Source organism: Tachysurus fulvidraco, chromosome 23 (genome assembly GCF_022655615.1).
Source record: "Tachysurus fulvidraco isolate hzauxx_2018 chromosome 23, HZAU_PFXX_2.0, whole genome shotgun sequence".
Lineage (NCBI taxonomy): Eukaryota > Metazoa > Chordata > Actinopteri > Siluriformes > Bagridae > Tachysurus > Tachysurus fulvidraco.
In genome coordinates this window covers 12,263,683-12,291,368 of record NC_062540.1, presented here as the reverse complement: position 1 = coordinate 12,291,368, position 27,686 = coordinate 12,263,683, and the positions used below count along the sequence as shown (strand labels likewise).

The window sequence follows — 27,686 nt, the reverse complement described above, 5'->3', positions numbered from 1 at the left end:
TATTGGCCAAGTGTGTTGACACACACAAGGAATTTGGTTCCAGCTGTTTGTGACTCTGAAAAGTACAGACATAAATAACACTATATTATACAAACTATAAAAGACAATATATACAGAATGAGTATTAAATATGAATATAGAATATGACTGATCAGTTATGTACATAAAGTGTGGGAAATTACAGAAGAACAAGGATTTTGTTCCTTTAAGGCATTAGTACTGATATATTGTGCACATTATGGATACGAGGGATTTTCAGATTTCAGCCAGGCCCAAAAAGAGACTGGAAAAGGAACAACCTGTCTGCCTCAATGTTTGGGGTGGTGGGCTTCCTGAGATGCTTTTCTGCTCAGCAAGGTAACTGGTTAAAGCTTTCTTTGTCCAGCTTGAATAAGATTGTCTATTCTCTGACCTTTCTTGAATACACATTATCCCAAATGTAACACTAACAGTTTAGAACTAAACGTAAATGTAATCCGTTTCCCAGTCCGATGGCAAATGACCCTGTGAACACCCAATGCAACAACTCTAGCTTTGAGAGACTACAATGAATATTTGAAATGTTGAAGAATAAATCAGTATCCACTCAAATTAAAATGGAAAATGTTCTCATCCAGCATCAGCACCTGATAGCCTCAAAGCCTCTTCCTCTATATAGACAAAACTGTGACTGTTGATTGAATGTAGTGTCCAGCATCCATGCTTCATTTTTGATGCTGAATACGTTCATCGTCTAGGTCCTTGAAGTGTTGGAATTTTCAGTATAGACAGACTACTCACATTCTAGTCACAAAAATGTGTGAAGGTGTTCCTAGTTAAGTGACTGGTGAGCTTATAACACTCAGAACACTTCATTTCAATTAAGTTGAGGAGAGAAGAATACTTGCTAAGGTTTTTAACTCAATTGCAATGTACGTTATGGACAACAGAGGGCTGCCTGTATAGCTAAAGGTCTTTAACCTCACTATGACGTAGTGAATATTCACTATTGGACCTCTAGTGGTTGATTAAATGAATGCAGACTGAGCCCGGAAGTCGTGGCAGATGGTGAGGCAGGTAACTCGTCTCCGGTTTGTTTTCTGCCCTGACCTGCGAGCTGTTAGCTGGGACCTGTAGATCGGGTTGAGGAAACAAAGGAAGTTTTTTTTTTTTTTTTTTTTTTTTAAATATTAAAATCATCTCTGCTGTCAGTCTCCGAGCAGCAATGGGCCCTGGTTAGAATCTTCTGGAAATAACGAAGCTTTTAGTTTCGAGGTAACGACGACGGCCCGCTTGCTTTATTATTGTTGTTATTATTAATGTTATTAAACCGAGCTTAAGGTTTTAAACACACTTCTGACACCGAGATTAGTCTCGACTAAAGTGCAAGTCTTCACTGCAGTGATAAAACGTGTCGTTAATAATTCTACCGTTTCACCGAAACAGAGAAATGCATGATATGCTGCTACTCCTTCGTGCTTTCGACTAGCTAGCAAGTTAGCTAACTAACCAGCCGGTGTTTGTCTTTGTAGCTAATTAGCTATGTGCTAAATTAGCCAGCCCACTCGGTACGAGGCTTCAAGAGCTTTCTGTCTGGCTTTTCTCTCTAATGTCACAAGATGGTTTAATAAATATGTATATCAGCTAAATGCTGTGAAGTGTATTGCGAAATAAAACGCGGTTACAGAAGAGCTAATCGAAGCTTCACCGTTAACCAAACAGACGAAACCAAGCTAACATGCTAAACAGCTAACTACCAAAATTGGTCTGTTACTGTAGTTTAAATTTTATTAGATAGCTGACAGTCCTGATGTACTGTAACTTAATTCACAGTAATCTTATTTTCAGCACTGGTTGTTTGTTTCTGTTTTCCGTAACGTCTTTTTTAAAGCCTTTTATTTCAGCCAGCTTGTTAGCTAGCGCGACAATGAAGGCGAGCTAATCCGGTTTCTCTCGCCAATGTTACCCGACACCGGCATCGATAATTTATAACAATCAGCTATGGGAGCAGATCTCTCTTCGCTCACGGATTTTCACGTGTTTTTACACTAATTTACAAGTATTTTATGCGTCAAACTTCATATTTAATTGATCTCAATGCGCTTTCGGTACACATTGAATGCTTCCAAGTAAATAGCTACGTGACCTCCTGTTACTAAACAAGCGAGTAGGTTAGCGTGTAATTATGTATGAAAGGCTTTTTTTCCCCCCATTTTTTTTTTCAAGCTGTAGACGTTCAACATATTTTTTCCCAGATTGAAAGCAAGAGTCATCAGTTAGAGTGACCGAGTGTTTTTGTTGGTGTTCCGCGACTTCACGGTGTTAGCATGACGCTGCAGCTAACGCACAAAACATAGCGTTAGACATTAGGCTTTAACGGGAGATTATCACGTTCGGTCTTTTATAAACACACACACAACTGCTGTCCTGCTCTCTCTTCAGCACAACCAGATTCTGTGACGGGAGTAGCAACGCCGCCAAAATAGCCGGCCCGAGCAGGAAGCGGCGCAGCTCGGACTCAGACCCCAGTGAAAGCGGCTCGGCCGGTGGCAGCGAGGTTAGAGGCAGCCGCCCTGTCAGTGGCAAGTGGCTGAAGATGGCTAGCAGTAGCAGCTCTGCATCGGGCCAGACGAGCCGCAGGCGAGCGCAGAGAGGAGCTGAGGAGAGCAGCAGCAAAAAGAAGCAAAAAGATCGCGCTAACCAAGAGAGCAGAGAGGCCAAGCGTGCTGCAACTGCGGCTAACCAGGAGTCTAAGAAAGGTGAGCCATCAGAGCCATTATGCAGCTCAAGTTCAAGGTCATGTTTAATCACTGCACTTTTCATTTTGGCAATTAGATCATCGTTCTGTTTGGGATGATCAATAATACTGATTGTCTTTTGGATCCTGCGTTAACATGAATCATAATGTGTTAATCCGACTACTCACCTTAACCAGAGAAGAATAAACTCAACGCGTTTTAATAACGTCTTATAACGCAGTAGATTATTTTTGTACCTGGATATATTTAATAATGGAATGTGTGTGGATGTTTGAGTCATGACTTGTTTCTTATGCATTAAAATGGTCCTCTGAAAGACAGAAAAAACCCCAGCTCATTTACACACATGAATCTAATTGAAAATTTTAGTTGGTGTCAAACTAACATTTTGAGACATAACCTTAATAAAAGTTGAAACTTGTCGGGAATGAAATCATACACATTGCGTAAAAACCCCTTTAATTTAATCTATTTCTCTGTAGCTTTTTTAAATTGGTCAAACTAGATGAAGAGCAAAGTCATGATAATGATTTGTGGTGTTTTTTGACAACCAGAGTATCATTGGCCCTGAATGCAATGCATAAAATGAATTGATGAGTAACAACCTTTTCTTGCTAAATGTTTAATGATCATGCCTGGATGAGGTTTTTTGCTTTGCACAAATTTGAAACTTGTTAATTGAAGCTTAATTAAAATAAATGTACTGCCGGGACATTTGAGCAAAACAAACCGCTCGGTTTAGGATGCATCTAAACAGTTCATTTGAAATCTGCAATCCTGGTATAGATTTGCAATACTGTTTTTAAATATACAAAGTGATGACTCTTAAATTGATTTTATTTTATTTTTATTTGCAAGAGGAAATGTACTGCAAGTTGATGTTGGCATGAAATATTGCACTTGCTGCTTATTATTGAACTTGCTGCTTATTTTCCCCCAAACGGCGAGTATTAGGCACAGAAAAAAAGATGATTGTTAAAGAAGTAGCACCTCCAGTGTAGTCAAGTACGGTTTCATCAGTGTGTAATGTAATTCATTTCAACATTCAACCAACCAGCCAACAATACTCATCAGATTATTATACCTTTTATGTGTTAAACCTGATATGTTGAACCAGAGAAAGGAAAGGCAGATTCTGGCATGTGTCTGTGCATATTTGTTTTATTCAGACATGAGTATTTTTGAGGTCAGACAGTAATGTCAGTTGAGAAGGCCAGGGGTTAGAGTTTCAACCCAATGGTGTTCAGTGGGGTTGATGTCAGGGTTTCGTGTAGGATACTTGAATTCTTTTACACTAGACTTTGCACAGTGTGGTGCTGGCTTTGTGCACTGGGTCATCGTCACTTTGGAACAGGATTGAGCCCACTTGTCCCAGTGGAAGGAAATTGTAATGCTACATCATACAAAGACAATATAGGCAATTATGTACTTCCAAATACTTGGGTGTGATGGAGAGGGTCCATAATCTTTATTTCCCGGTCTGATTCACTAGCGTATTCTAGAATGAGAATAGATTAGTAACAGTAATCTATTCTAGAATGAGAATAGATTAGTAACAGTAATCTTTCACTAATCATTGCATAACATTATAGTTTAACATTTTGCATAAACAGCTTTCGGAAGCTTGTATAGATGGCTTGGCTAAAAGTTTGTCAGTGTCCATATCTCCAAGCTTTGGTATTTATATCGTATCTAAAAGATATAAAAAAAATCCTGCCACACTTCACAGTGATTTTTGTGACTGGTTTTCAGATTCCCTCTCAGCATGTTTGTGGTATGATTCGATGCTGACATTTGACACTGAAAAGATACCACCTACTTACTCTCTGTCGGCATACAGTCATAGTTTTTTCCCTTTCTGATAGAACATAGCTGCATCACACACACATATAACATGCTTTTTGTTGAGTGTGCGCTCGTGACTGCATGTGTTCCCTGCTTTGTGTGTGTGAGGGAGCAATAAGGAAAGCAGAAAGAGAAGAAATGCATGCATTGTTAAAAGAAATATACCTTTATGTAAGTATTGGACATTTAAAATAAATGTCATAGAAGAAATCAGTTCCTCTAGTATTTCATAATTTTGTGATTACAGAATATTTGGAGTAAGTTTTTCGGGAATTGCCAAAAATTTACTAAAGCCCTTTTTGATCCATATGTGTCAAACATAAGTGCACCCCATATAGAAAGCAAACCTAAATGTTTTCACTGGTAATAGTTAATAGTGGGTTAATAGGTGTCATGGTGTCAAACACTTTTTATTCAGCTGCCTTGATCATTCAGAGAAAAATAGAGAGATTTTATGCAATGTGCCAGGAGATTTTTTTTTTCTTTTCTTTTCATTAAAAATCAGTGTGTACAAGGCTCATGTAAAAGCCACCAGCAGGAGGAAGAACATCACTGGAAAACACAAGCTGTAACAAAGTCTGCTGTAGCATATTTATATAAGCATACAGAGTGTCAAGTAAAAATCTGCTGAAATGACTCCTCAAAAAACAAGCTTTAGGATCTAAATGGGAAGGTGTTTGCATCTGATTATAATGAATACAATTAAAGCTATGAGGAAGTAGTATAAAAGTGTATTACGCCCTCTTTGGTGTAGTTTAACATATAATTATCTATGGCTTGTTTAATTACAAGGCAGGGCAGCACATCACTTTGCAGTGAGTTTTTTTTACATCTGCTGTTTAAAATAAACACTTGTAGAAGAAGGGAAAGGAGCGAAAGTAAGTGTTGTCTTCAGAATAAGACAAAGCTAATGGGCTGTGTTCTGTGGCCTTTCTCTTCTACATATTTTAGTACTGTTTGCTGTCTCCTGGGATTATAGTTAAGTAAAAGCTTGAGGTGTTTCTTAATTATTAAGGTGAGGAAAGCATTGTCACTTTGACACAGCATGGGCTGTGCATCTGTTGATTTGGTCTTCAAAATGTGGCAGCTGTATTGTTTCTTTATAAGTAAACATAATGAAGACAGAAGTTACCATTTCAGTATTGTCTTTTTTGCTTATGCTTACATCTCTTGAGTTGTGGTGAGCACTTATTGCTTGTATTTATGAAACTTCCCAGCTTGGTTTTGTCATCATCTGTAGAAACCATCACACACCCACTATTTATTTTTATTTATTTATTTTTTTTTTCATTTCATAAAGTTGTGGATATGTTCACCTTCTCAGGAGCATGACTGTTCATTCAAAATATTAGTTTGGCTTTTTTTTTGTTATTTGGTTTTTAATGTCTACAAACACACACACACTTTTAGACACTTAAATACCTGCGATTTTTCTTAACAGAATTTTCCAGTTTCCTCTTTTGAGCTTCATTAGACTTGTGGGCTGGTTAGTTTGTTGCTCAGAGGTTTTACAGTGTAGTTTGTTTGTGTGGTAGTGCATGTTTGTGTGTGTCTGTATGTGCTCACTTGCCTGCTGAATGCTGAAGCGTTGTAATCCAACTCTGTGAGAGGCTGCCTCAGTGAAACAGGTCTTTGTCAAGGTCATGAGAGCAGCTCTACCCTGCACCAGCTCTCCCTCCAGCATACACACACCTCTTCAGCATTACACTGTGGCTCAAGTGCTTTGTCCTAACAGACATTCTCTAGAAAATAGCATTTACCGGTGTACATTTGTAGGTAAGGAAAGCCATAATATACACACGTTTAAGTCTGTTTTTGGATACTGTGATACTTAATAATGCCTAGTTTGTTAAATTAGAGACCAGGTTTTCCACATGGAAATAAGAGACAAGGTGAACTTTTATTCCCTATAATATCACTCGCATCTATTCCCTCGCCTTTGCAAAATTCTCCATGTTCCCTCTGCTGTCAGTCAGTGTTCTTTGATGTAGAATGAGCTTTGAGCTCCGTGCTGAGCAGTTACAGATGCCATGTATCATATCTCATAGTTTTGAATTGACTTGATGACTGAATTAAGATTTTCTTTCTTTCTTAGTAGATTTCACTAAGCATCTCCACTGCCACTTGAGATGTTGAGTCAGGCTGAAACCTGGCAAATGGGGTTGCACGCGTCCTGCTCTATATAAAAGCCCAAACTTGGCTTTCCAGGCCTGATTCACATAGTTTGTCTCAAAGTAAACCTTTCTATAAAAGCAAACAAATAATTAATTGTGCACAAAGGATATAGTTCTGCAAACATTGACACCTGTGTCCTCTTTTTCACCTCGCTGAGTCTGTAGGGCAAGATACGTTAAAGTGGAAGGGCAGAACTTGAAGTAAAGCAAATATTACAAAGTCTGTGGTAGTTTTTCCTCCACCTGCTTTCCTGAATAAGATGAACAGGCCTAGTAAGAAAGCTTGTTGCACATAGCAGCAGTTTCTTGGAGTGTTACATTCACTGCCAATATCCAGGTGTTGAAAGGACAGCATTAACGTGTGATTTGCACCCACAGATCTACTTCTAGACTGGAAGCAGAATGCAGATGAGGTGATAGTCAGGCTGCGATGTGGTGAGGGTGCACTGAAGGTGGAGAATGTTGACACTGCCTTTTCAGATACGGCCTGCCAAGTCCGCTTCCCAGGTAACCAAACATGCCGTGATGTGTACTGTCATATTTCACTGTATTTAAAACTCAGGCATTCAAGCCCATTCCCATTCTCGTCATATGTTTTATTTAAGCATTAATATATTGTGTTTTTGTATGACACCTGTGTGCTGTGATCTCAGATGGGCGTGAGTGGAGCTGTCACCTACACGCTGAGATAGAGAGCTCCTGCAGTAAAGTGCTGTATAAGGAGAAAGGCAGCATATTGCAGCTTATCATGCAAAAGAAAGTCCCCTTCAATGACTGGCCCACTCTTATGGTATTAAGAGCTACGTCTGCTTCTGTCTCAATAGACAGACCTTCAAAATAAGTTTTTATTCACTGGTTCATATTCAAACTTTTTTTTATTGCTTTGCGTTTTTCCAGAACAACAAAGAGAGCAACCCATTGAACCTGTTGGGGGAGAGTGGATGCAGTCAAAAGTCCTCAGCAGAGTGCTCTGAGAAATCCAGCTTGAGCTCTGAAACGCTCAAAACGTCCAGCAGACTGGGAGAGCAGGCACCACAGACAGTTCCGAACTGCAGTAAACCTGATCGTGGGGTAAAAAGGGGAATGAAGAACAAACAGGCAGAGATTCTTGAGAGTTCAAGAATCAGAGTATCTGAGAGTAAGACAGGCAGTAAAGGAGACCAGACACCCAAGCCCACTGCCAAGAGAAATGTCCGTCCTTCTAAAAGCACAAAGGAGCCCACTGTAGCATCTAGCCCTGCAGGAGAGCATGAGCTCAAACCACTTGTCAATGGCAAAGCTCAAACAAGTTGTGGATCTGCCCCTGTGTCCTCCACTGCCCAAGAAGGCAAATCAGAATCCCAGATTAAAGCATGCCAGGGAGCACAACAAGAGAAAGGGATTGAAAAGAAGACAGACAGACACACTCTGGTAAGTAGTAATATCACAGTATCTTGGTTTATTCATTTCAAAATGTTTTTAATTCTTTGTATCTATTGTCCAGCTTCATGAAGATAATTATAAAATGAATATAAAATGTTATGTGACGGAGTGTCATAGTGGTGTAATGTGTTCTATGGTGTCACATGTCTTTTGTCTTTTAGGCTGAAGCAGGTAAGAATAAGAATCAGGTAACTGTTTGTGAGCCAATTCTTGAGCCACATGAGCCTTCTGCTCTTGTAGAAATACCTCTGTCTCCTGGAGAAACCTGTAAAACTGAGGAGTCTAGCAGAGGTGGAACTGTCCCAGAGGACACAGAGAAAAACAAAGAGCAAGGGACAAATGAAGATGCTGCACAGGGCCAAAGACAAACGGACATCCCAACTCACCATGTGGAATTTGCAGAGATTGTTCCATCAGTTGACCCCAAGAGGCAAGAGTTTAAAAATACAGAGGAGGAGAAAAGGGACAGATCTAAAGAGGAACCATGTGAGAAGAGTCTCGAGAAGGACAGAGGTCAGTTTTACACTCTGACTAGATTAGCATACAAAGCATGCGTTGAAATGTTTGATCTTTAGATTTTATTTTGCTTTAAACCCACTTTTACTCTATGTTTTAACTCTGTTTGAAGTTGTAGAATTTTGTTTTCTTTTGGTTTGTTTTGGATTGTGTTTTTACTTTTGCACTGTTCTTGTTTGTTTTTACTTGATGTACAGCACTTTGGCTGTAACGGTTGTTGTTTTTAAATGTGCTTTATAAATTAATAAACTAAACTTTAACTACTTTATGTAATGCCTAAATGTCTGTCCCCTAGCTGAGAGTCGTGTCAGATGCGTGTAGGACTGTAGGTGCTTGATAGTCATCCTTAATATTTACTCTCCCAGAATGTCCTGGCCCTGGTGCATTATGGGATCACTCTTTGGAATCTGATTAAATGAAGAGACCAGAAGGGCCATAAAATGCAAAAATGGTTTAAATAACAATTTTTTTGTTTGTTTATTTCCTTTTTGGTCCCAGAGCCAATGGTGAACCTGTCATTTGTGAAGAATGATTCATATGAAAAAGGGACAGACCTGATGGTTGTCAATGTCTACTTGAAGGAAATCTGTAAAGAGATTTCCAGGGTGCTCTTCAGGGAACAAGACTTCACCCTCATCTTCCAGACCAGGTGAGTTTTTTTTTTTTGTTTTGTTTTTTCCCAGCTGACCTCCTTGTAGTATAGTTACCATAACAGAAGTAGTTTAATTGAAATGTGGTGAAAATACTCTGTAATCTGTATAAATTATGTTGTATGCAGAATTATCATCCTAGCAAATAGTAAGTACTTAATAATATTCCATGTATATTATTTAAATAAATATATTTTTAAACTTTTGTGAACCAGTGTCCTTCTGTCTTAATATTATAAAGAAATTATTTAAAGTATCCTTTGTATACTGTATACACATTTCTTAGTGTATTTAAGCCATGTGCTGGGTGAATGAAATGGGCCATGCAGTTTGCCCCCGACTAGTAGTGAACCATTCTATCCGTTTTTATTTCTCCCTGAATAGAAATCCAGCCCTATTTCAGTTACTATTGTATTTCTCCTTACAGCGATGCTAATTTTTTACGTAAACATCCAGACTGTGGACCAAACACTGTCTTCAAGTGGCAAGTCAAACTCAGGTAAAAGCTTCTGCCTAGTGGTTAATATTAGTAATTCAAGCGTCAGTGTCTAGTTTGTCCAGCATCTCTGTAAATTGGATTATTTATTGGGAAATATTACAGGAACCTGATTCAGCCGGAACAGTGTAGTTTTTCCTTCACTCCATCGCGTATCGACATCACCCTGAGGAAGAGACACAGTCAGCGATGGGGCGGGCTGGAAGCCCAAGTTTCACAAGGTCTGCTGCCTGGCTTCTACTTGCTCTTACCAGATCATTACATGTATCTGTAGTCAATTTTTTGTGGACCATTATTTTTTTTCAATAATCTCACGGTCGCTGTTGGGTTGTGAGTAGATTTCCAGCCCAGAATTTCCATAGAAAAAGACGGTAAGTACGTCCACACCCTGGGAATTTAAACACGCCTGCATTTTTGTTGGTATTATTACACTTATTTAACTAAGTAGCTTATCAGGCTTTTGAGGATAAATTCCATACGCATCCACTCTTTCGACAAGTTAATTAGTTTTCTGTCCACACTTTTATAGTTGTGCAACTCTAATGTGGACCAGCATGGAAAGTGTAGCCCCGAAAATGCACTTGAAATTGCATTTAAATTTAGGTTATAATCATGGGACATAACCAACAGCACTGATTGGGACTCCAACTTGCTCTATCAAAAATAACATTTACCTGAGGGCCGCCTTCAGAATTTGGTATGACTTGGCGAGCAAGGCATGTTTCAAACATGCCAGCAAGTTTCTGTTTTTACAAGAAATTCTCTAAGGTGGTGGGTAGAAATATTTGTGATGACACATTTTGATTGAAACTATAGTGGGTGGGAAAGAAAGAGACTGAGGTAGTTTTTACACGATGCAAATCAGAGTTGGTTAAATTGAATAAGCTTGGGTTCTGTTGTAGCTGGAGCAGCTGACAAGACATGTGGACATGAGGGCACTATTCAGAGAAGGAGTGTGTAAGCAGAGAATGATCTAGTAACTCGATATAGACATACCACCGAGCATGTCCATCTGGATATCCCCTTAGTCCAGGCAGCGTTGCCCTTCTTACTAACAACAGTAATTCTGTACTTAACTATACCCATTTTTCAACATCCATTTTTGCAAAACTTGTTGATCATTATTGAATTAGCTTTTATTTTCTAACCACAAGCTCTTTTCTCCTTTGTTTAAGGTGCAGTGGGGGGCGCGAAGGTTGCTGTGCCCTCCGGGCCTTCCTCCATTGAGAAGAGTCAGCCAGGGAGCAGCCAGCATGCTCTGCCTGCCAAGGAGGAGCCACGGGCAGGGGAGGAGAAGCCTAAATCCTCTCGGACACCAGAAGATGGTACCTTAGATGCGGTGGTTCCACATTCTGTCTCTGATCATGTTCCTATCAAACAAGAGACAGCAATTACCGCGGTAAGACAGAAACTGTGGAATGTTTTTTCCTCATATTTTTTTTTTTATTCATCATAGTCTTTATAGTAGTGTTGAAAGAATTTATGGCATTCATCACAGCAACAAGTACCAGAACATTTTATCTCATTTCTGGAGGTGAACTAGGATTGTTCTGGATGTTTGATTTTTATCCTGTTAATGATGTTTTGCTTTGAATTTTTTTGTCTCATGTTTTCTTAGTCTGTGTTTATGAGAGAGATGGAGTTTACATGTGTTAATTAAGGTTTTGTAAGCTGGTAATCCTGACGTCTGTTTAGACAAAGAAACCATGCCCAAGCTTTTCATCCATTATAGTCTTGTCAGTGTTGTGCATTTGAAAGGTTCTGCAGTCTTAACTTGCTTCCTTATCTCTCTGAGCACAACAGTCTCAGGTTTGTTGGAAATAGTGTTCGCTCTTGTTTAAGCCAGTTTTTATTTCTGAATGTGCAATGAGAAATGCTCTCAGGTCCCACTGGATGTATCTTGTGCACTTAACCGTTTGGATTGACTCTCATCCCCAGCCGAAGCCCACCTGTATGGTTCAACCGATGACCCACGCTCCTCCTGCAGGCAGTGAGCGACCTGAGGAAGAGGAAGAGAAGAAGGTGTGTCTCCCTGGCTTCACGGGGCTGGTCAACCTCGGAAACACATGCTTTATGAACAGCGTAATCCAGTCTCTCTCTAACACACGTGAACTGAGAGACTATTTCCATGGTAAGGGGTTTTTAGTGTTAAGTGATTAAAGCAATATGAGAAATAAGCTAATAACAACAATCACTGGCCTCACCTCAAGGTACTTTGGGAGAAAATATCGTGCTTCTTGTTGAGCTAAATATTTTGCCCTTATTTTAGATCGGGCATTTGAGACAGAGATCAACTGTAATAACCCCCTGGGTACAGGTGGAAGGTTAGCCATTGGGTTTGCAGTGCTGCTGCGGACGTTATGGAAAGGCACTCATCATGCTTTTCAGCCTTCTAAATTAAAGGTCTGTTTTTCCTTCTTGCTGCTGCTGTACTTTATTCATCTACTGTAGGTTCTACTTGTTCACTGAACAGCCCAATCAACCAGTTAAACAAATGTGCTTGTCTTTCTCTTCCTGTAGGCAATAGTGGCCAGTAAGGCTAGTCAGTTTACAGGTTATGCCCAACACGATGCCCAAGAATTCATGGCGTTCCTTTTGGACGGGCTGCACGAGGATCTGAACCGTATCCAAAACAAACCCTATACAGAAACTGTGGATTCAGATGGCCGCCAGGATGAGGTGTTGCTCCTACATCCTTGTTTCTGAATAGCACTGTTCATGTTGCACACAACCAACACAATTTGTTCCATCTGTATTGCTTGATACCTCCGAGTGGATACAGAGATTCTGAGTCTCTTGTTCCAAATTCATTTAAATGTGTATATATTTGTTGTTTTTAATGCATAAATAGGGGGAAACTTTGATGTTTAATGTTTGTCTTTTCATGTATGATTTGACAGGTTGTTGCAGAAGAAGCATGGCAAAGGCACAAAATGAGAAATGATTCATTTATTGTTGATCTGTTTCAAGGCCAGTACAAGTCTAAGCTTGTGTGCCCAATGTGCTCCAAGGTAATCGAATGTGCCCGTTTTTGTCTTTCTTTTTCTCTCTAATGTATACACCTGATTGAATTTAGTTAAAAGCTGATTTACACTGCCCCTCTGTGGTTATTTTTTAGGATAATGGGGCTTGGGCTTTATGACTGGTGTGAAATATGAAAACTTTGCTAGGAGGGTTGTAAGAAATCAAAGATGTATAAAACGGTGATATTAGAGTTTTGTATATTTTTTTTAACAATCACTTCATCTTTCTTCTAGGTTTCTATAACATTTGACCCCTTCCTTTACCTGCCTGTCCCTCTACCTCAGAAACAAAAGGTGCTCACTGTCTTCTATTTTGCTAGGGAGCCTCACAAGAAACCAGTCAAGGTAAAATTCAGCCTGTTCATTTGCTCTAAAATTCAAGGGCATTGCATTCATATCATCATCTTTTATTTATTGCACTTAACAGCTTTGTGAATGTTTTATGCAGTTTTTGGTGAGTGTCAGTAAAGAGAATTCAAGCACAGCAGAAGTGTTGGAGTCTATGTCCCGGAGCGTGAGAGTCAAACCAGAGAACCTAAGATTGGCAGAGGTATGCCTGTACTATTTAAATATAACAGATGCCAGATTATCCCAAATAGATGAAAGTCTTTATATAGTTAAACAGTTTAGCCCTATGTTTTAAAGTGCATTTTCCTCCTAAGGTGGTGAAAAATCGTTTCCATCGAATATTCCTACCTTCTCACACCCTTGATACCGTTACATCCACCGACATGCTCTTCTGCTTTGAGGTGGTCTCCAAAGAGCTGACTAAAGAGAAAGTGGTGCTGCTTAGGGTCCATCAGGTCACACAACTTTTTAATAAACATGTCACTAAATTATTTTCACATTATTTTTTGTTCATTTACTTATTTTTCTTTATATTTGTAGAGGCTTCAGGTTCCTAGTATTCCTATAGCCAAGTGTGCCGCCTGCCAGAAGCCTCCTCTGTCAGATGATGAGAAACTGAGGCGCTGTACACGATGTTATCGTGTGGGTTACTGCAACCAGTGAGTCATTTGTTCAGTTCCTGGTTGTCATTGTGGATGTGGTGTTATTCCTTGTTGTCCTCATTCTAAAAAGTAAAACCACATTTTTTGTGATGTAGGGCATGCCAGAAGAGCCACTGGCCCAACCATAAATCTTTATGCCGACCCAACTCTGAGAATGTAGGCCTGCCATTTTTGATCAGTGTGCCTGAGTCGAGGCTGACCTACTCGCGCCTCACTCAGCTCCTTGAGGGATTTTCCAGGTAAGTTGGACATGCACCTGCTTATCACCTGTAGCTGTGCAGCCTGGCAATCTTTCTTAAAATTTAATCTTTCATGTGCAGGTATTCGGTGAACGTTTTCCGTCCTCCATTCCAATCTGGTCGGACTTCCCCTGAGGCTAGTCTGTCTCGTGTTGATCACCTTCCAACAACCGGTTCAATTGCTGAGGGACCTGGGACAGAGGAGGAAGATCTTCATGCAGTTGAAGGAGATGCTCAGGAGCAGGGAAATGTGTCTTCTGAAATGGACGCAGCACAAGCCTCTGCTCACTCAGCTGAAGACCTGAACTCCCCGTCCACTCACACCACAGATTCTGCCTTCTCTGAGCTACTGTCTAGCTCCCAGGATCCTTTTGGAGAGAAAGAAACATCTTGCGAAAAGGCTGTGAAACCAGAAGGTATTTCCAAATGGAATTAATTATTTTTTATGCATTTCATTTTTGGATATTTTTATAAATAATATTTTTGTGTGTGTTTTTCAGCTGCTGTCGCTGGCTATCAACAACCTTCAGAATGTAGTTACAGAAGTGGTTTCCAATTCTATATCTCGCTACAAGATGCCAACAACAAGGAACTAAAACTTGAAGACAAAGGTTAATCCTGTCTACTCATGCCTTCATTTTAATGAAACGTCTAACCATATTTTCAGAGGAACCTCTTTTACCTGCTGATTTACTTACTGTTACATAGGTGATGGCGTTCTGGAGGTGCCTGAAGACTGTACAATTGAGCTGGTGTGGAAAAATAATGAGCGGCTAAAAGACTATGTACTGGTGCGCTCCAAAGAGCTAGAGTTCGATGAGGACCCTGGCTCTGCCAGTGAGACTGCCAGGGCAGGACACTTTACACTGGAGCAGTGTCTCAACCTCTTCACCAAGCCTGAGGTGCTAGCACCTGAGGAAGCATGGTAGGAAAGGGGGGGGTGAAGTGAAATATAAAATGAAGTTATTTTAGATCATTATTGTTACATTCTGTAAGCAGTAACGTTTCTTCTATTGTGGACTTTTTCCTGTATTGTTTAGGTATTGTCCAAAATGTCAGCAGCACAGGGAGGCTTCCAAGCAGCTTCTGCTTTGGCGTCTGCCGAATGTTCTCATCATCCAGCTGAAACGTTTTTCCTTCCGAAGCTTCATCTGGAGAGACAAAATAAATGACATGGTGGACTTTCCTGTGAGGTAGGCAAAAGCTCCTAGCTAAAGCATTTTTGTGTCTGTAGTGTGTATTTTAATTTTTTTCTGCATGTTTATTGTGTATTAATTGTAAAATCGTTTCTGTATCAATTGCCTTCATCCACAGGAACTTGGACTTGAGTAAGTTTTGTATTGGCCAGAAGGAAGATGTGCAGCAGCCCCCTATTTATGACCTATATGCTGTTATAAACCACTATGGTGGAATGATTGGAGGTCACTACACAGCTTATGCTCGTCTACCCAATGACAAAAACAGTCAGCGCAGTGACGTTGGTAGGTCCAGATCTTCTTTCCTTTTTTTTTCTCCTCATAAACCTCTTGTAACAGAGCACTTATGTGTTTGGTGCAAAATAATCCAGATATATATGGCAACTATGCACTTTATATTAGGTCTTAAGCAGGGTGTGTAATTAAATATGGGCATGAAAATCATTTTAAGATTGAATCATTATATGGAATTTTGTCATCCCCGGATATTATGATGTTTTTTGTTTTTTTTTTGTTTTTGTTTTTTTTTTAGCAATATCAAACTAATTTCCGGATAAGTGGTAGAAAATGGATGGATGGATGGATCAAACTAATTTGCAACACACAAACATACTTAACCATTCCCTCTGCATTAACTGGGTTTGTGTCTTTGCTCAGGCTGGCGTCTGTTTGATGACAGCACCGTGACAACAGTAGAAGAGAGCCAAGTGGTGACTCGCTATGCCTATGTGTTGTTCTACCGACGTAGGAATTCTCCTGTAGAACGACCTCCTCGCCTGCTCAACCCGTTGGGAGCCGAGTCTCCTGCTGGAGCTGGAGCAGCTGCCAGTCAGGTGAGCTGATTAGTTTTTTCCATGTAAAATTTTATTTTTCTTTGCCTTAGTAGGAGCTACTTCACTTCCCACAAGCTCTCTGCCCAAAGAATAAAAATTCTGTTGGTTTTGCCAAAACCACAAAAAAAAATTGTATTTATCTGAATGATTAATATCACAATGGGAAATGTGAATAAATGTGTGTATAAGGTTAAGCACCCAAGGAAACCTGGGGTGAAATTTGTCTCTTTAATTCCTGTGTCCTTTTCTCTTAAATACTAAAGCTTAAGCTCTGTACAGGTAATGTATTGTTTTTTGTTTTTGTTCTATCCCTTTAACTTGTTGGAGCAATCATGAGGAAACGTATTATGTTTGTTTATACCTTTATACATGCTACATGATGTATGCTAAAATGCAAGTCTGATTCTTTTTTTTAGCAGTTTTCTTACTTAAAAAAAAAAAAGATGTTGAGCTACAAAACACAAATCTAATTGAAGCACAACAACAAATTTTAGTCTCTGTAAACTGTGTGAATTGTTTATAAGCTTTTCTGTTTATCTAGTACTGTATTTCACCTAATCTGTAATATATTAGCAGTGTCCAAGCTAAAAATGAGCAGAGATTTATGTACATCTTACAGATCAAGGATTTACTCTTTTGTTATAGGTTGGTTAGAGTAAACTGTTGCGGTGCCTTCATGGTTCGGTGTAAATGCCAGACCTCAGAGTTAAAGATTAATACAAAACCTTACTTACCTTTTACTTTAACAAGAGTTTTTAGAAAGAAATTTGAACGCTATCACTAAATATTTTGTGTGCTTCTCCAATATGATACAGCTGAATGACACATTGGATATTTAGACACTATCCAATGTTTCCAATGTTTTAGTTAGAAAATGTCCATAGTATACCAAAGAATGCTATTCAGTGTGTTGTACTGGAGAAGTCTACAAACCCAAGTGAGATTATCCACAAGGTTGAAGTGGGACTAAACTGTTTTTGGAGGGGTGCAAATATTTCAGACTTTCAGTGAGGGAAGATTTGATACTCAATGACAAAAAAATACTCAGCTGAAAGAAACTAATGGAAGTTTAATGAGAGCTACTTCATTATCTTATTGTTAAATCTACATTAATAGCACTAATGTTTTACAATTGCAAGATAAATCTATTGCCAGGTCATATTTAAGTGGTCTCTATACAGATTGTACCATGTCCCACTAGTCTAAAGCATGTCAGTGCAACAAACTGATGACCAAGGCTCCCCTAAACTACTGAACTTAAAATACTGAAGGTGAAAATTACTTTATCACAAAGACCAACTTTTTCTGGAGTTTAAAGTACAGTTTAATAAATAGTTGGTGTCTGTTGCTTGTGTTAAACATTACAATTTGAAAAAGGCAAATAAAATTGCAGTGCGTAATGTAATATGTAGTAATTATAAATACTAGAAGAGAAGATAGCAAAAGACTACAGGGCTTTAGTCAGAAGGGTTTTTTTCCTTGACATCGCTATCAATGTGTTATTATTCAACTATTTAGCTAGATTTGCCATAACATTGCTGTTCTACTAAATGAGCACTATTTCTTGCAATGCTCACTGTTTCTTGCAATGCTTTTAAAATATTCATGTTTTTAGAAATATAGGATTGTATGGGTGAGTAGAATAGAATATTTTTGTTTATGTTCAGTTCATGAGGTTTGCTGGTACTGGCATTCATAGAGGGCAATGTGGTTGAGCAGATGTATTGCTATGGCTATTATTGGGTGCTTTAGAGACCTGGCCCTGTCCCAGTAGCTGACACAGGTTTCCGCCAATCACAGGCGTCTCTGATATGGCAGGAACTGGAGGAAGAAGCAGAAGGGCAGCAAGGCGCTCCCTCCTGGAGCCTCTTCCGGCCCAGACCGAGACAGAGAAGACCCGGGGTGAGGCTGGAGGAAGCGGGTAAACGCCATGGAGGGCTTACATGGCGCAGACAGGAACATGTTTCTGATCATTGTGATGATGACCGTACCACATATTTCCTTCTGGGAACTATGGCTGCAGTGTTCGCATTGCTGCTCAACATCATCTATCCCCAGATATACAAGTCTCATTGGGGATAAACTGAAAAGTGTCACACATGTACGAAGAGTCTCTATATGTACAGTGTGTTTGTTTTATATATGCACACAGATATGCATCTACAACACAAACCAAAATGTACACACGAGTTACTTTAGCTGGATGGTTTATTTATTGTGTAGATCTAAGGGCCTTTCTGTGACTTTTCTATAAATATGGAATGATCCTTTTTAAATGTCTGCCTTAATTATTTGATTTTTATATACAATAGTGCATCATAAAATTAATTTAGTTGATAATATACTGTACAATCATTTTTACTACTTATGAAACCTCTTTAAGACACTAAAACATGTTTTTACTTTTCTGGGTTTTTTTTTTTTTTTTGGGTTTATAAATATTGAGGACTTGGGACCTCATGTGCCTCACACTTCTGTGGTTGGGGGTTTGATTCCCGGTTCTCCCTGTTGTACTTGTTCTTTCTGTGTATTTTGGCTACCTATCTCCGTCAAGAAGACATGCGTTGTTAGATGATTGGCATTACTAAATTGTTTGTAGTGTGAATCTCATGCACTTGTTATAATAAATGGGTTTTGTTTGTTTTTTGTTTTTTATTTGTCCTGTGGACTTCATAACTGACTGCATACTCCAGACCACAAGAACATGCCCATGACTTTATGAATGCAGTGTGATCGCAGTCCTGATGCACACCTTTAGGTTTGTAAATGTTATCAGACATGCAACACTTTGTAAGGTAATGTAGTGTTAGCTGGAGTGATCAGGGCCTCGGGAATGTAATACAATAATACTTATTGAAGCCATTTATACTTCACTGTGTCTTGCTACAGTGAATGTTTTTAATAACACTAAACTTGTTCCATAATTCCAACTTGTATATGTTAATGTATAATTGTACATACACTCATGCTGAAACTAGATTTTATTTTTTTCTTAAAACAGCTATTTTTGTGTGTGTGTTTGTGTGCGTGTAAACATTTAACATTTGAAATGCTTCGTTTTCCACATCATTCACTTAAGAATATCTCTTCAGGAAAGTGTAAAATATGACCTCCACATTTACTGTCTACATTTTTCCTTTGGTTTAAATTAATCCTATCTTGTAATGACATTAATTTATTTATTCATTGGTTGGTTTTTGCATACTGTGTACAGTACTTTCATATGTACTTTTACAGGTTTTATAAGAAGTATGTTTATTAATAATTTATGATAATGCTCTATTTTTGCAGTTATCACAACTGAGTCTACTGCAATGTCCTAAGTGCTTAAGAAGTTATCTGTAATTCTGTTTTGTAAATAAAATGACAGTCCTCCATTGCACAATACATTTTTGCATGATTTCTTTGTAAACCCAAATAATGTTTCTCTCCTTGTAGCAGAATGTCAATGATTTTCTCAGTTGGCGTTCTTGTGCACCAGATGGGGTGTGAAATCTCCCATTATAACAATGGTTTATTTTACAGGCTTGTAGCCAGGCACTCTTTGGGACAGACCTGGACCCAGAAGGACCCCCTCAGTTGGGTGCAGAAGTGACGTCCGACCTCTTCACTCGGTCCGCAGAATGCTCTGGCTCGTCTTATACCTGCATGGAAGAAGTGGACTAAACTCGCCCCTAAAGCTGTAGTAGTGACCACCAAACAGCACAGCAGCCCTTGACTCAGGGAGATTTCTTCCTTGAAAGAGACTTCAATGCTCATCATCTGATCAAGCGGAGCAAAGGTGCTTCTGTTGCACATGTGCAATGTTTAAAATGTTAGAAATTAGCTAAATGTGTATGTCTCCCAACGCACATGAAAATATGCTCAAAGTTTCAGTCATTTGTTTAAGAACAGGTGTGCACTCAGATGTTCACTAATCGCAGGATGGCAAGTGTTTGATTGCACAGTTGGGGTGGGGAGGGGGAGCGGTTTGGTACAGCCACATTGTATTCATGTTCATCCTCTTTAAAGGTATTAGATGACTTGTCACGAATTTAAAAAAATAAAAAAAAAAAATGAAACACTTGTTAACCTGCAGTTTGGTTCCCACATATTTAATTGTTAACCCAATGGACGGATTTCAATCTGATATTCATATTTACGCCCAATGTGGACTGGCTTGTTGGAGTGGTTTTCTTTGAATCTTTCTGGAATATTGTTTGTCATTTGTTTGAATTATGAACTCTAGCACGTGCGCACACTTTTTTTTATGTACAACATCCTGTGGAAATGTCTGCATTAAGTGCAAAAACCTAACTTACACTTGTGCATGTTGATAAACTAGTGTAATGTTTGTCATTTGCTCTTTTCCTTTTCTTTTTTTTTTCATCCCCTTCTATGTTTGTATTAGACTGTATATTAAACAGAAGCTGAGGGTTTGATCATAAGAATGCTGCTGTGAATAAAAAGAGATTAAATGGATAATATAAATAAAACGTTGAACAAGTTAACTAAAATGCTATATGTTAGTTATGTCATATTAAAATTTTAAGCAGTGGATTTGAAAGATTTTTACCTTTACTTTAAAATAATTGGAGTTGGACCAGTGTTTGGGGTAGGTCAGGATAAAAAAAATAATAAATTATTTAAAAAGATCATCACTTAAATCCAGGAACAGGACATTTAGCTGTTTACAAAGTCTAGCTATAGTCTGCCAGATGATTAATCCTTTGATTTGACTTTAATTTGATTTTATGATTCGTCACTTCATTTTGAAGTCACACCATCTGTATAGTCACAGAAAAATAATAGTCAGGTTAATAATGGTATATAGCTAAACTGCTCTCCTTTTCGAGATTTTTAAAATGTGTTTAAAGGGTTGAACAGTTTTAAGAACAGGTCCATCAAGGCTGTCTTTTTTTTGTTGTTGTTTTTCACAGGTTAGCTGTGGCTAGGATGAACATGTTGGCATTACATCACAATAAGTGTTTTTAATAATTAAAGGGTTGTTCTCCACAATGATAGTTCAGCTTCTGTCTTGTTCTTTGTTGATTCTGCTTCATGTACATATAAGAGCTCCCAACAAATTCATGTAAATACAGAACAACCATAAAACTTTACCTTGCCTTTTATACTAAAACGTGTTCCCGTATATGATTTGCTGGACTGCTGATTTTACATGTTCAGGTCAATCAAAAACAAGTCAATTCCACATCTGTTTAACTGTGCAAAACTTTTGTACCTTTACAGTTTGTTCTTCACTCCAAAAATATTGATTGGATTATGGCTATTAAATGATTGTCTGTTGAATTGTCCGTTCTTTTGTCTTTATCTCCACATGCATACAGTTATCTAATCAGGCAATTTTGCACACAGAGGTTAAGAGCATCAGTTACAGAAAAGTTCTTTTTTTTTTTAGCTGAAGGAGCACAAATGCATATAATAACTTTAAGAACTCCATAATGACAACTACTTTCGGCTTTTCTTGTTAGGGGTTGCCACAGCAAATTAGCAGTTTTCACCTAGCTCTATCCTCGGCAATATAACCACTCTCTCTCCTTTGTACATGTCCAAACCATCTCAATCTAGCCAATCTAGATCACAATGTCTTCCCCAAACATATTTCTCCACAGAGATTCTTGTCTGATTTCACTTGATGTAACCCCACACATCGAGTCTCCTATGTCTGACCTACAGCACATCTCACTGCTGTCATACTCCTCTTATACATAGCCTGAACTATTCTGACATATTTCTCTGCCACTCCTGACATCCACATACAGTACCATAGCTACTCTCTCGGCGCCCTGTCATACTGTACAGTAGGTGTTCTCTAAATCCACAAATACGCAGTGCTGCTCCTGACCATCTCTGTACCTCTCCATTAACATTTTCATAGCAAAAATTGCATCAGTAGTGCTCTTTCTGGGCATGAAGCGATACAAATATCCACTTCCTTCCACTACTCTTTCCCATAGCTTCATTGTGTAGATCATCAACTTTAAATGCTACAACCCTGCACATCACCATTGTGCTTAAAGTTTGGCACTAGAACACTTCTCCATTCCTCTGGCATTTTCTCACTCTCTTAAATCCTGTTGAACAATCTAGAGTCTAGACACTTCCACACCTCCTAAGGAATGTCATCTGGACCAACAGCTTTTCTACTCTTAAGTCACCTCAGAGCCTTCCTCACCTCATCCTTTGTAATCTTTGCTATTTCCTGCTCTACAGTATTCACCACCTTCCCTCATATTTAACCTGGCATACAACTCAACGTATGCTTTCTGTTTGTCCTTTGCCCTCTTACATGTCACCATCCGATGCTGTCTGGCTACACTCTCTCCTACCACCGCTTTGTAGTCACTAATCTCTCTGTCTGACACTCTTTTCACCTCTAAAACATCAGAAACATCCTTTGGGTACTACATATTTTGCTCCCCTTCCACCTGGTCAACTACCTTCCTTCTCTCAATCATGTCTGCCAGCTCTCTACCATTCTACTAATGTTAAGGGTCACTATTGAGCCCCTATTCTCTATACACCTATACACCTGCCTTTCCTCGTCCTAGACCAACACTGGTCCAATATTGTTAACCCAGGCCTCGACATGTCCTGTATGGAATTCCTACCGACGATCCGCATGTTTAAGTTTGGCACCTTCTACGCCGGATGCTCTTGGGGCCTTGGATTGAAACTCCTGTGTCATGTGTGAGACAGAGCCTCGGTTTTACTGCGCATGCGCAGAGCGTTCCCTGCGTGTTATACCACCATAGTGACGGACAAGAACACGGAAGGAAGTGTTTTGCTCTAAGTGCCGGTGACTGCGTGTGAGCTTTATTTATTCAGCGCCGATGGACTGAATCATTCGCTGAATATAACCAGCAATCGAAACATAAATAGGCGAGTGGAGAGATGTGGTGAGATCGATCATGTTATACTTACATAGCCTCTGTGTACGTTTTTAAACTTTACTGCACTTCTTACTATGGTAGCTATGCTAACTGTTTAGCTACGAGAATTACACAGCAGTCCGTCTGTCTAGTTAAAATTGTTGTTTTTTTTTTGTTTTTTCGGCAGACAAAATTAATTTCTTATTATTCTTATTCTCAACTACTCATGTTTATTCAGATCAGATTCGCCACAGCTTTATAGATTTATGTCTACTTATGTCACAGGATTACTCCAATCTGGAGCATCCAGAACATCTTGTTGGCTTTATAGGACACTTGTTACTTGTTTTTTCTTCACAATGACAATCTGCTCCGTTTAGCTCAGCTCTCAGTGTTCAGAGAGAAAAGGAGGTTATTGTTACACCATGTCTGCCTCCCAGAACTCATGTGAAACCCATAAGAACAGCATTGATTGCAGGACTAATGGAGGTATAGCACAGGAGAACTCAGACGGTGCTGATCATCAGTCTTTATCAGTTTCACGGTTACTTTTAGTTAGGAAAAAGAAAATAGTCCTTCATATTGATCTGAACAACACAATCCTGGTTTCTGATGCTGTTACAAAACAAGGGACTGTAGCTGCTCTTGAGTATTTTTTGTCCACTGTGACCTGGGGACGGATGTCAAAAGGTGAGATTGACACTAGTTGTTTGCTGAAATCTGAAATGGCTCCTTGTCAGACGCACGACTCGGAAATATGATGATGATGATGATGATGATATATAAATATTGTGAATATAAACTATAAGTCATATGTTTTTCTGAGGGATCAAATAGAAAACTTCATTTGGAAGTAGCAGGATATTAAAGTTTGGCTCTTAATATTTAAAACTAAATTTAACAAAGCTACAATTTTTCTCACCCCAGTAGCAGTAAACATCCTTTTATATGCATAGTTTGTGTAATAGATATTTGACATATCTTTTGTTTGATGTTTAAAATAAAAAAGCAGCAGGAAGTTTAATATAATTTAACATTTTGTCCTCCTACTACAGTGGGTTTATTTAGTGATTGGACAAATATTAGATGAGTTTTTGTTATAATCTGATTTTGTTCATACCACAGGAAAATGGGAGTGGATGTGTGAGTCGCCATCTCTCCTCCCACCGTGCAAGGATGCTGTGAGTTACTACTCTCAGTTTGGTAGAGTAGTAGGTTTCGCCACGGTTGGGCCAGGCAAGCGTTTCCGGAAGTTTCTTGAGGAGCATCTCAACCTGCTGCGGTGGCCTTCTGACCTGCCTGCACACAAGGAGCTTTCTGTAAAAGGAGAAGATGGAAAGCTGTACCACTGGATTCTGCCCTCTTTCTTCCAGCTCTTGCAGGATCTGGCCTCAGAAGGGATTGAGTTTTCTATCTTCTTCCGTACGTTCGGCACAGACCTTCCACGTCTGTTAAAGGTTGTTCGACAGATCCTTGAGCACGGCACCCATCCACTCTTCTCTGTGCTTCCAGAGCTGAAGGTAGATACTTACAATACAAAGAACTAACCTTAATAAATGACTCATTCTCAAAGTAAAACTCAAGTGGAATATTTTGCCACTTATAGCTAAGCGTGGACACAACACCAGGGCAGATCAGATGCAACACGAAGGGTGTGACTCTGATTCATGGAGATTTGCGCATATCCACACAGGACGGGGAACGCAATCTGTACAGATTCTTAAGCTCCTCACAGGGTCTGGGTGGCTTCCAGGACCACTTCAACTGGTGAGTATTTAATGTTATTTGATCCCTCCTGGCTAGTTATACCATTGTGATCTGGGTGAAAACCTCTGCAAACTGCCACCACACCCACAACCCACCCTGCATCACTCAGCACCGCACACTCATGTTTAATGACTACATTTCGAGGTTTACTCACATCTGCATGAAAGTTAAGCCTTTTGTTTAGGAGGTTTTTTTGTTGTATGTGACTATTCTTGATCAGATGTGCTAAGAAAATTTATTTTGTGTTCATTTTTGAAAAATCTATCCACATTTGGTTACAAATATGTATACTTAATTCATATTAAATCATTCAGGCAAGTAATATGTTTACAAAGCCCGAACTTACAGCTGTTAAAAATCATTTTGATTATAACAGGTGGGCACAAAACGCATACTCCATTATGGGAGGAAAGCCACTGTGGATCGACCCATTTGACTCCACAGTCCAACATATCTTTATAGATGACAACATCCGCCAAAACAATGATGACACTATTGTGCACCCTAAGGTCAGTGGACAAACCCTGTTCACCCTCACTAAATACCGCATGCTAATGGAGCTAAAGCAACTCTGTGTAATCCTTTTTCTGTAGGTATTTCTGGACCGTGAGAGCTCAGAGACCCGCACAGCCTCCACTTCAGAACTCTATGACCTGTGTCTGATTCAGACGGACCTCCTCAGGGCCATTTCTGAACCCAGCTACTTCACCCAGCGTATTCTGATCTGCATGGAGAACTATGAGAGGAACCTTAGGCAACAACTCTGATAAATTGCACATATTTCCTTCCAGGAGAATCAGTACTAAGTTCACCTGAATGTTCTGCACTAAACAAATTTTATTGATTAACAATTCCGGAAGAATCATCTTCATGCATTAATCATACAGTCATGCATTGGGGCATGTTTTCATTATTGAAAAGCTCTGTATATATATATATATTGGTTAAAATTGCTCATATCTGCTAATGATCACTGATGTGCATTAGCACCATCTGTGGGTCACCTTAAAAAAAACGTTTCTGAAAAAATGTAAACGCCTGTTCACATTTTAATGCCCCAATAGTAGAAAGTCTCCAGTTGGCGAGCACCTTTTTTCCATTAACTTTAGCTTATAACACAAACATGGTTTCAGCACAGTGCATGAGGTCAGTTGGGACAAAACAGTAGACACACACACTAGCAGCTAAAACTTGACATGCAGCAATTAAATTTACATTCACTGACCACTTTATCAGGAACAACAGTACAACTATTTATTCGTGCAGTTATCTGTTTAGACGATCATGTGGCAGCAATGATCTCAGTGATTATGACTGAGCAATGATTGTTTTTGCCAGATGGGTTGGTTTGAGTTTTTCTGTAACTGCTGGAATCCTCTTTTTTTCTATTTGGGATTTGGTAGAATGGGAGATTCGGAGCATTAAAATACACCTGAATAATCTGCAGGAATTTCTAGACATATTAGCATAAAAATATAGTTCCTAATAAATGCTCAGGGGGTGTATATGAGTGTATACCCACACAACACAGAGACGTAATTCTGATGACAGGGGCATAATGGAAAACCTAGACAGAATACTGCTGTGAGAGACAGCAGAAGAGAAAATATAGAAGAATATAGATGCGATATTAGCTTGTATATTCAAGCACCAAAATAAATAATACAATATTTGATCAAAAACATGAAATTATTCAGTTCTGTGCAGTTAATGCAACATGTCTTTCTACGCGTCTTCTCTTTAGAGAAGCTGTTCCTGCCATTATATTGCTCAGGGATTAGGTTACTGGATATCATTGTATGTTTGGTACATTATATTTACGTTTGATCATTATGAACATTCTTGAGTTTTTGTACTGTTTTACAGACAACAGTACATTGGGTTTTACACGTGGCTACAAAATGGTACATTGTAGTATTTTGAGCAACTGTATTGTTAAGTGCTTTGTTTAGAAGTACATGTATTTATTTTCTTCTTCTTTTGGTTGCTCCCTGTACATATGTTACCCATTTGAAACATTTGGAGGTCAAATAATGCCAATGAAGGGTGTATTACTTATGCTACTGAAATCAGACATGGCATTATAATTACTTATGCATTTACTTATTTTCATTTTATATTGGTGATATAAATGCTATTGAATATTCATTATTTGCAAGGTTTCAGTGGTTATTCTTGTTGTTTGCTTTTCTCCCTGTTATTAAACTTATCTGAATAACTAACATTTAAGTCATCAGTGGTTACTCTATTGTATGTAATATAAACAGGAAATCATGGTTGTCAAGTCATGTCACTACATATAGCTGTTGCAGTACATAGTGATGGGGATGTGGTAGCTCAGTGGTTAAGGTGTTGGGCTACTGATTGGAAGGTCATGAGTTCAAACCCCAGGTCCACCAAGCTGCCACTGCTGGGCCCCTGAGCAAGGCCCTTAACCCTCAGTTGCTCAGTTGTAAGTCACTCTGGATAAGGGTGTCTGCGTAAATGTAGTGAAATGAGACAAGGTTTCTCCAGGATCAGGGTGCTACAGTAGTCCTATAGATACATAAAGTGCATCTGTGAAAACTGTGCAAGACAAAAAGACAGTGGAGGACAAAAGGTCAGTGGAGGGCAAAAGACAGTGCGGGACAAAAGGACAGTGAAAGACAGAAAGACGGTGCAGGACAAAAGGCAAAATGACAGCGCAGGACAAAAGGACAGTGCAGGACAAAAAAAAACAAAAATGATAGCACAGAACAAAAAGACAGTGCAGCACGTCAAAAGACAAAAAGTGCAGGACAAAAGGACAGTGCAGGACAAATGACAAAAGGTGCAGGACAAAAAATATAAGACAATACGGTAACAGCAGCAGCAGTGTAAATACTATATGTTCAATCAATATTATTAGCAATATCAAATTAAAACA

At 39.1% G+C, this 27,686-nt stretch overlaps 2 protein-coding genes across 14 annotated transcripts; both read left to right on the top strand.

The window, feature by feature from the left end:
- The first annotated feature begins 90 nt into the window (after positions 1–90).
- Positions 91–21,431, top strand: usp19 (ubiquitin specific peptidase 19). Of its 9 annotated transcripts, none has more exons than XM_027170706.2 (27): positions 91–357; positions 2,422–2,738; positions 7,136–7,264; positions 7,411–7,547; positions 7,655–8,167; positions 8,341–8,350; positions 8,420–8,692; positions 9,194–9,344; positions 9,773–9,844; positions 9,947–10,062; positions 11,017–11,240; positions 11,780–11,972; positions 12,111–12,244; positions 12,362–12,520; positions 12,742–12,852; positions 13,099–13,209; positions 13,313–13,414; positions 13,527–13,667; positions 13,753–13,871; positions 13,970–14,113; positions 14,195–14,529; positions 14,614–14,724; positions 14,822–15,038; positions 15,154–15,306; positions 15,428–15,594; positions 15,967–16,142; positions 17,943–18,789. In XM_027170706.2, exons 1-27 carry the CDS (start codon positions 239–241, stop codon positions 18,222–18,224), a joined length of 4,716 nt encoding a protein of 1,571 aa, XP_027026507.2. In that variant the 5' UTR covers positions 91–238; the 3' UTR covers positions 18,225–18,789. The 9 variants fall into 9 exon arrangements, with proteins under 9 accessions (XP_027026507.2, XP_027026506.2, XP_047663491.1 ...); XM_047807535.1 differs by adding an exon at positions 18,836–18,851 and having other exon boundaries at positions 94–357; positions 8,341–8,692; positions 17,943–18,243; XM_027170711.2 differs by lacking the exon at positions 17,943–18,789 and adding exons at positions 18,836–18,900; positions 19,668–21,431 and having other exon boundaries at positions 97–357; positions 8,341–8,692.
- A 1,446-nt stretch (positions 21,432–22,877) lies between these two features.
- On the top strand, positions 22,878–27,005 carry si:dkey-32e6.3. 5 transcript variants are annotated; one of them, XM_027170743.2, is made up of 6 exons: positions 22,888–23,041; positions 23,300–23,704; positions 24,140–24,534; positions 24,621–24,781; positions 25,158–25,290; positions 25,375–27,005. In XM_027170743.2, the coding sequence occupies exons 2-6, from the start codon at positions 23,440–23,442 to the stop codon at positions 25,546–25,548; spliced, it is 1,128 nt and encodes a 375-aa protein (XP_027026544.1). In that variant the 5' UTR covers positions 22,888–23,041; positions 23,300–23,439; the 3' UTR covers positions 25,549–27,005. The 5 variants fall into 5 exon arrangements, with proteins under 5 accessions (XP_027026548.1, XP_027026546.1, XP_047663386.1 ...); XM_027170747.2 differs by lacking the exon at positions 23,300–23,704 and having other exon boundaries at positions 22,878–23,024; XM_027170745.2 differs by lacking the exon at positions 23,300–23,704 and having other exon boundaries at positions 22,881–23,041.
- Positions 27,006–27,686: the final 681 nt, after the last annotated feature.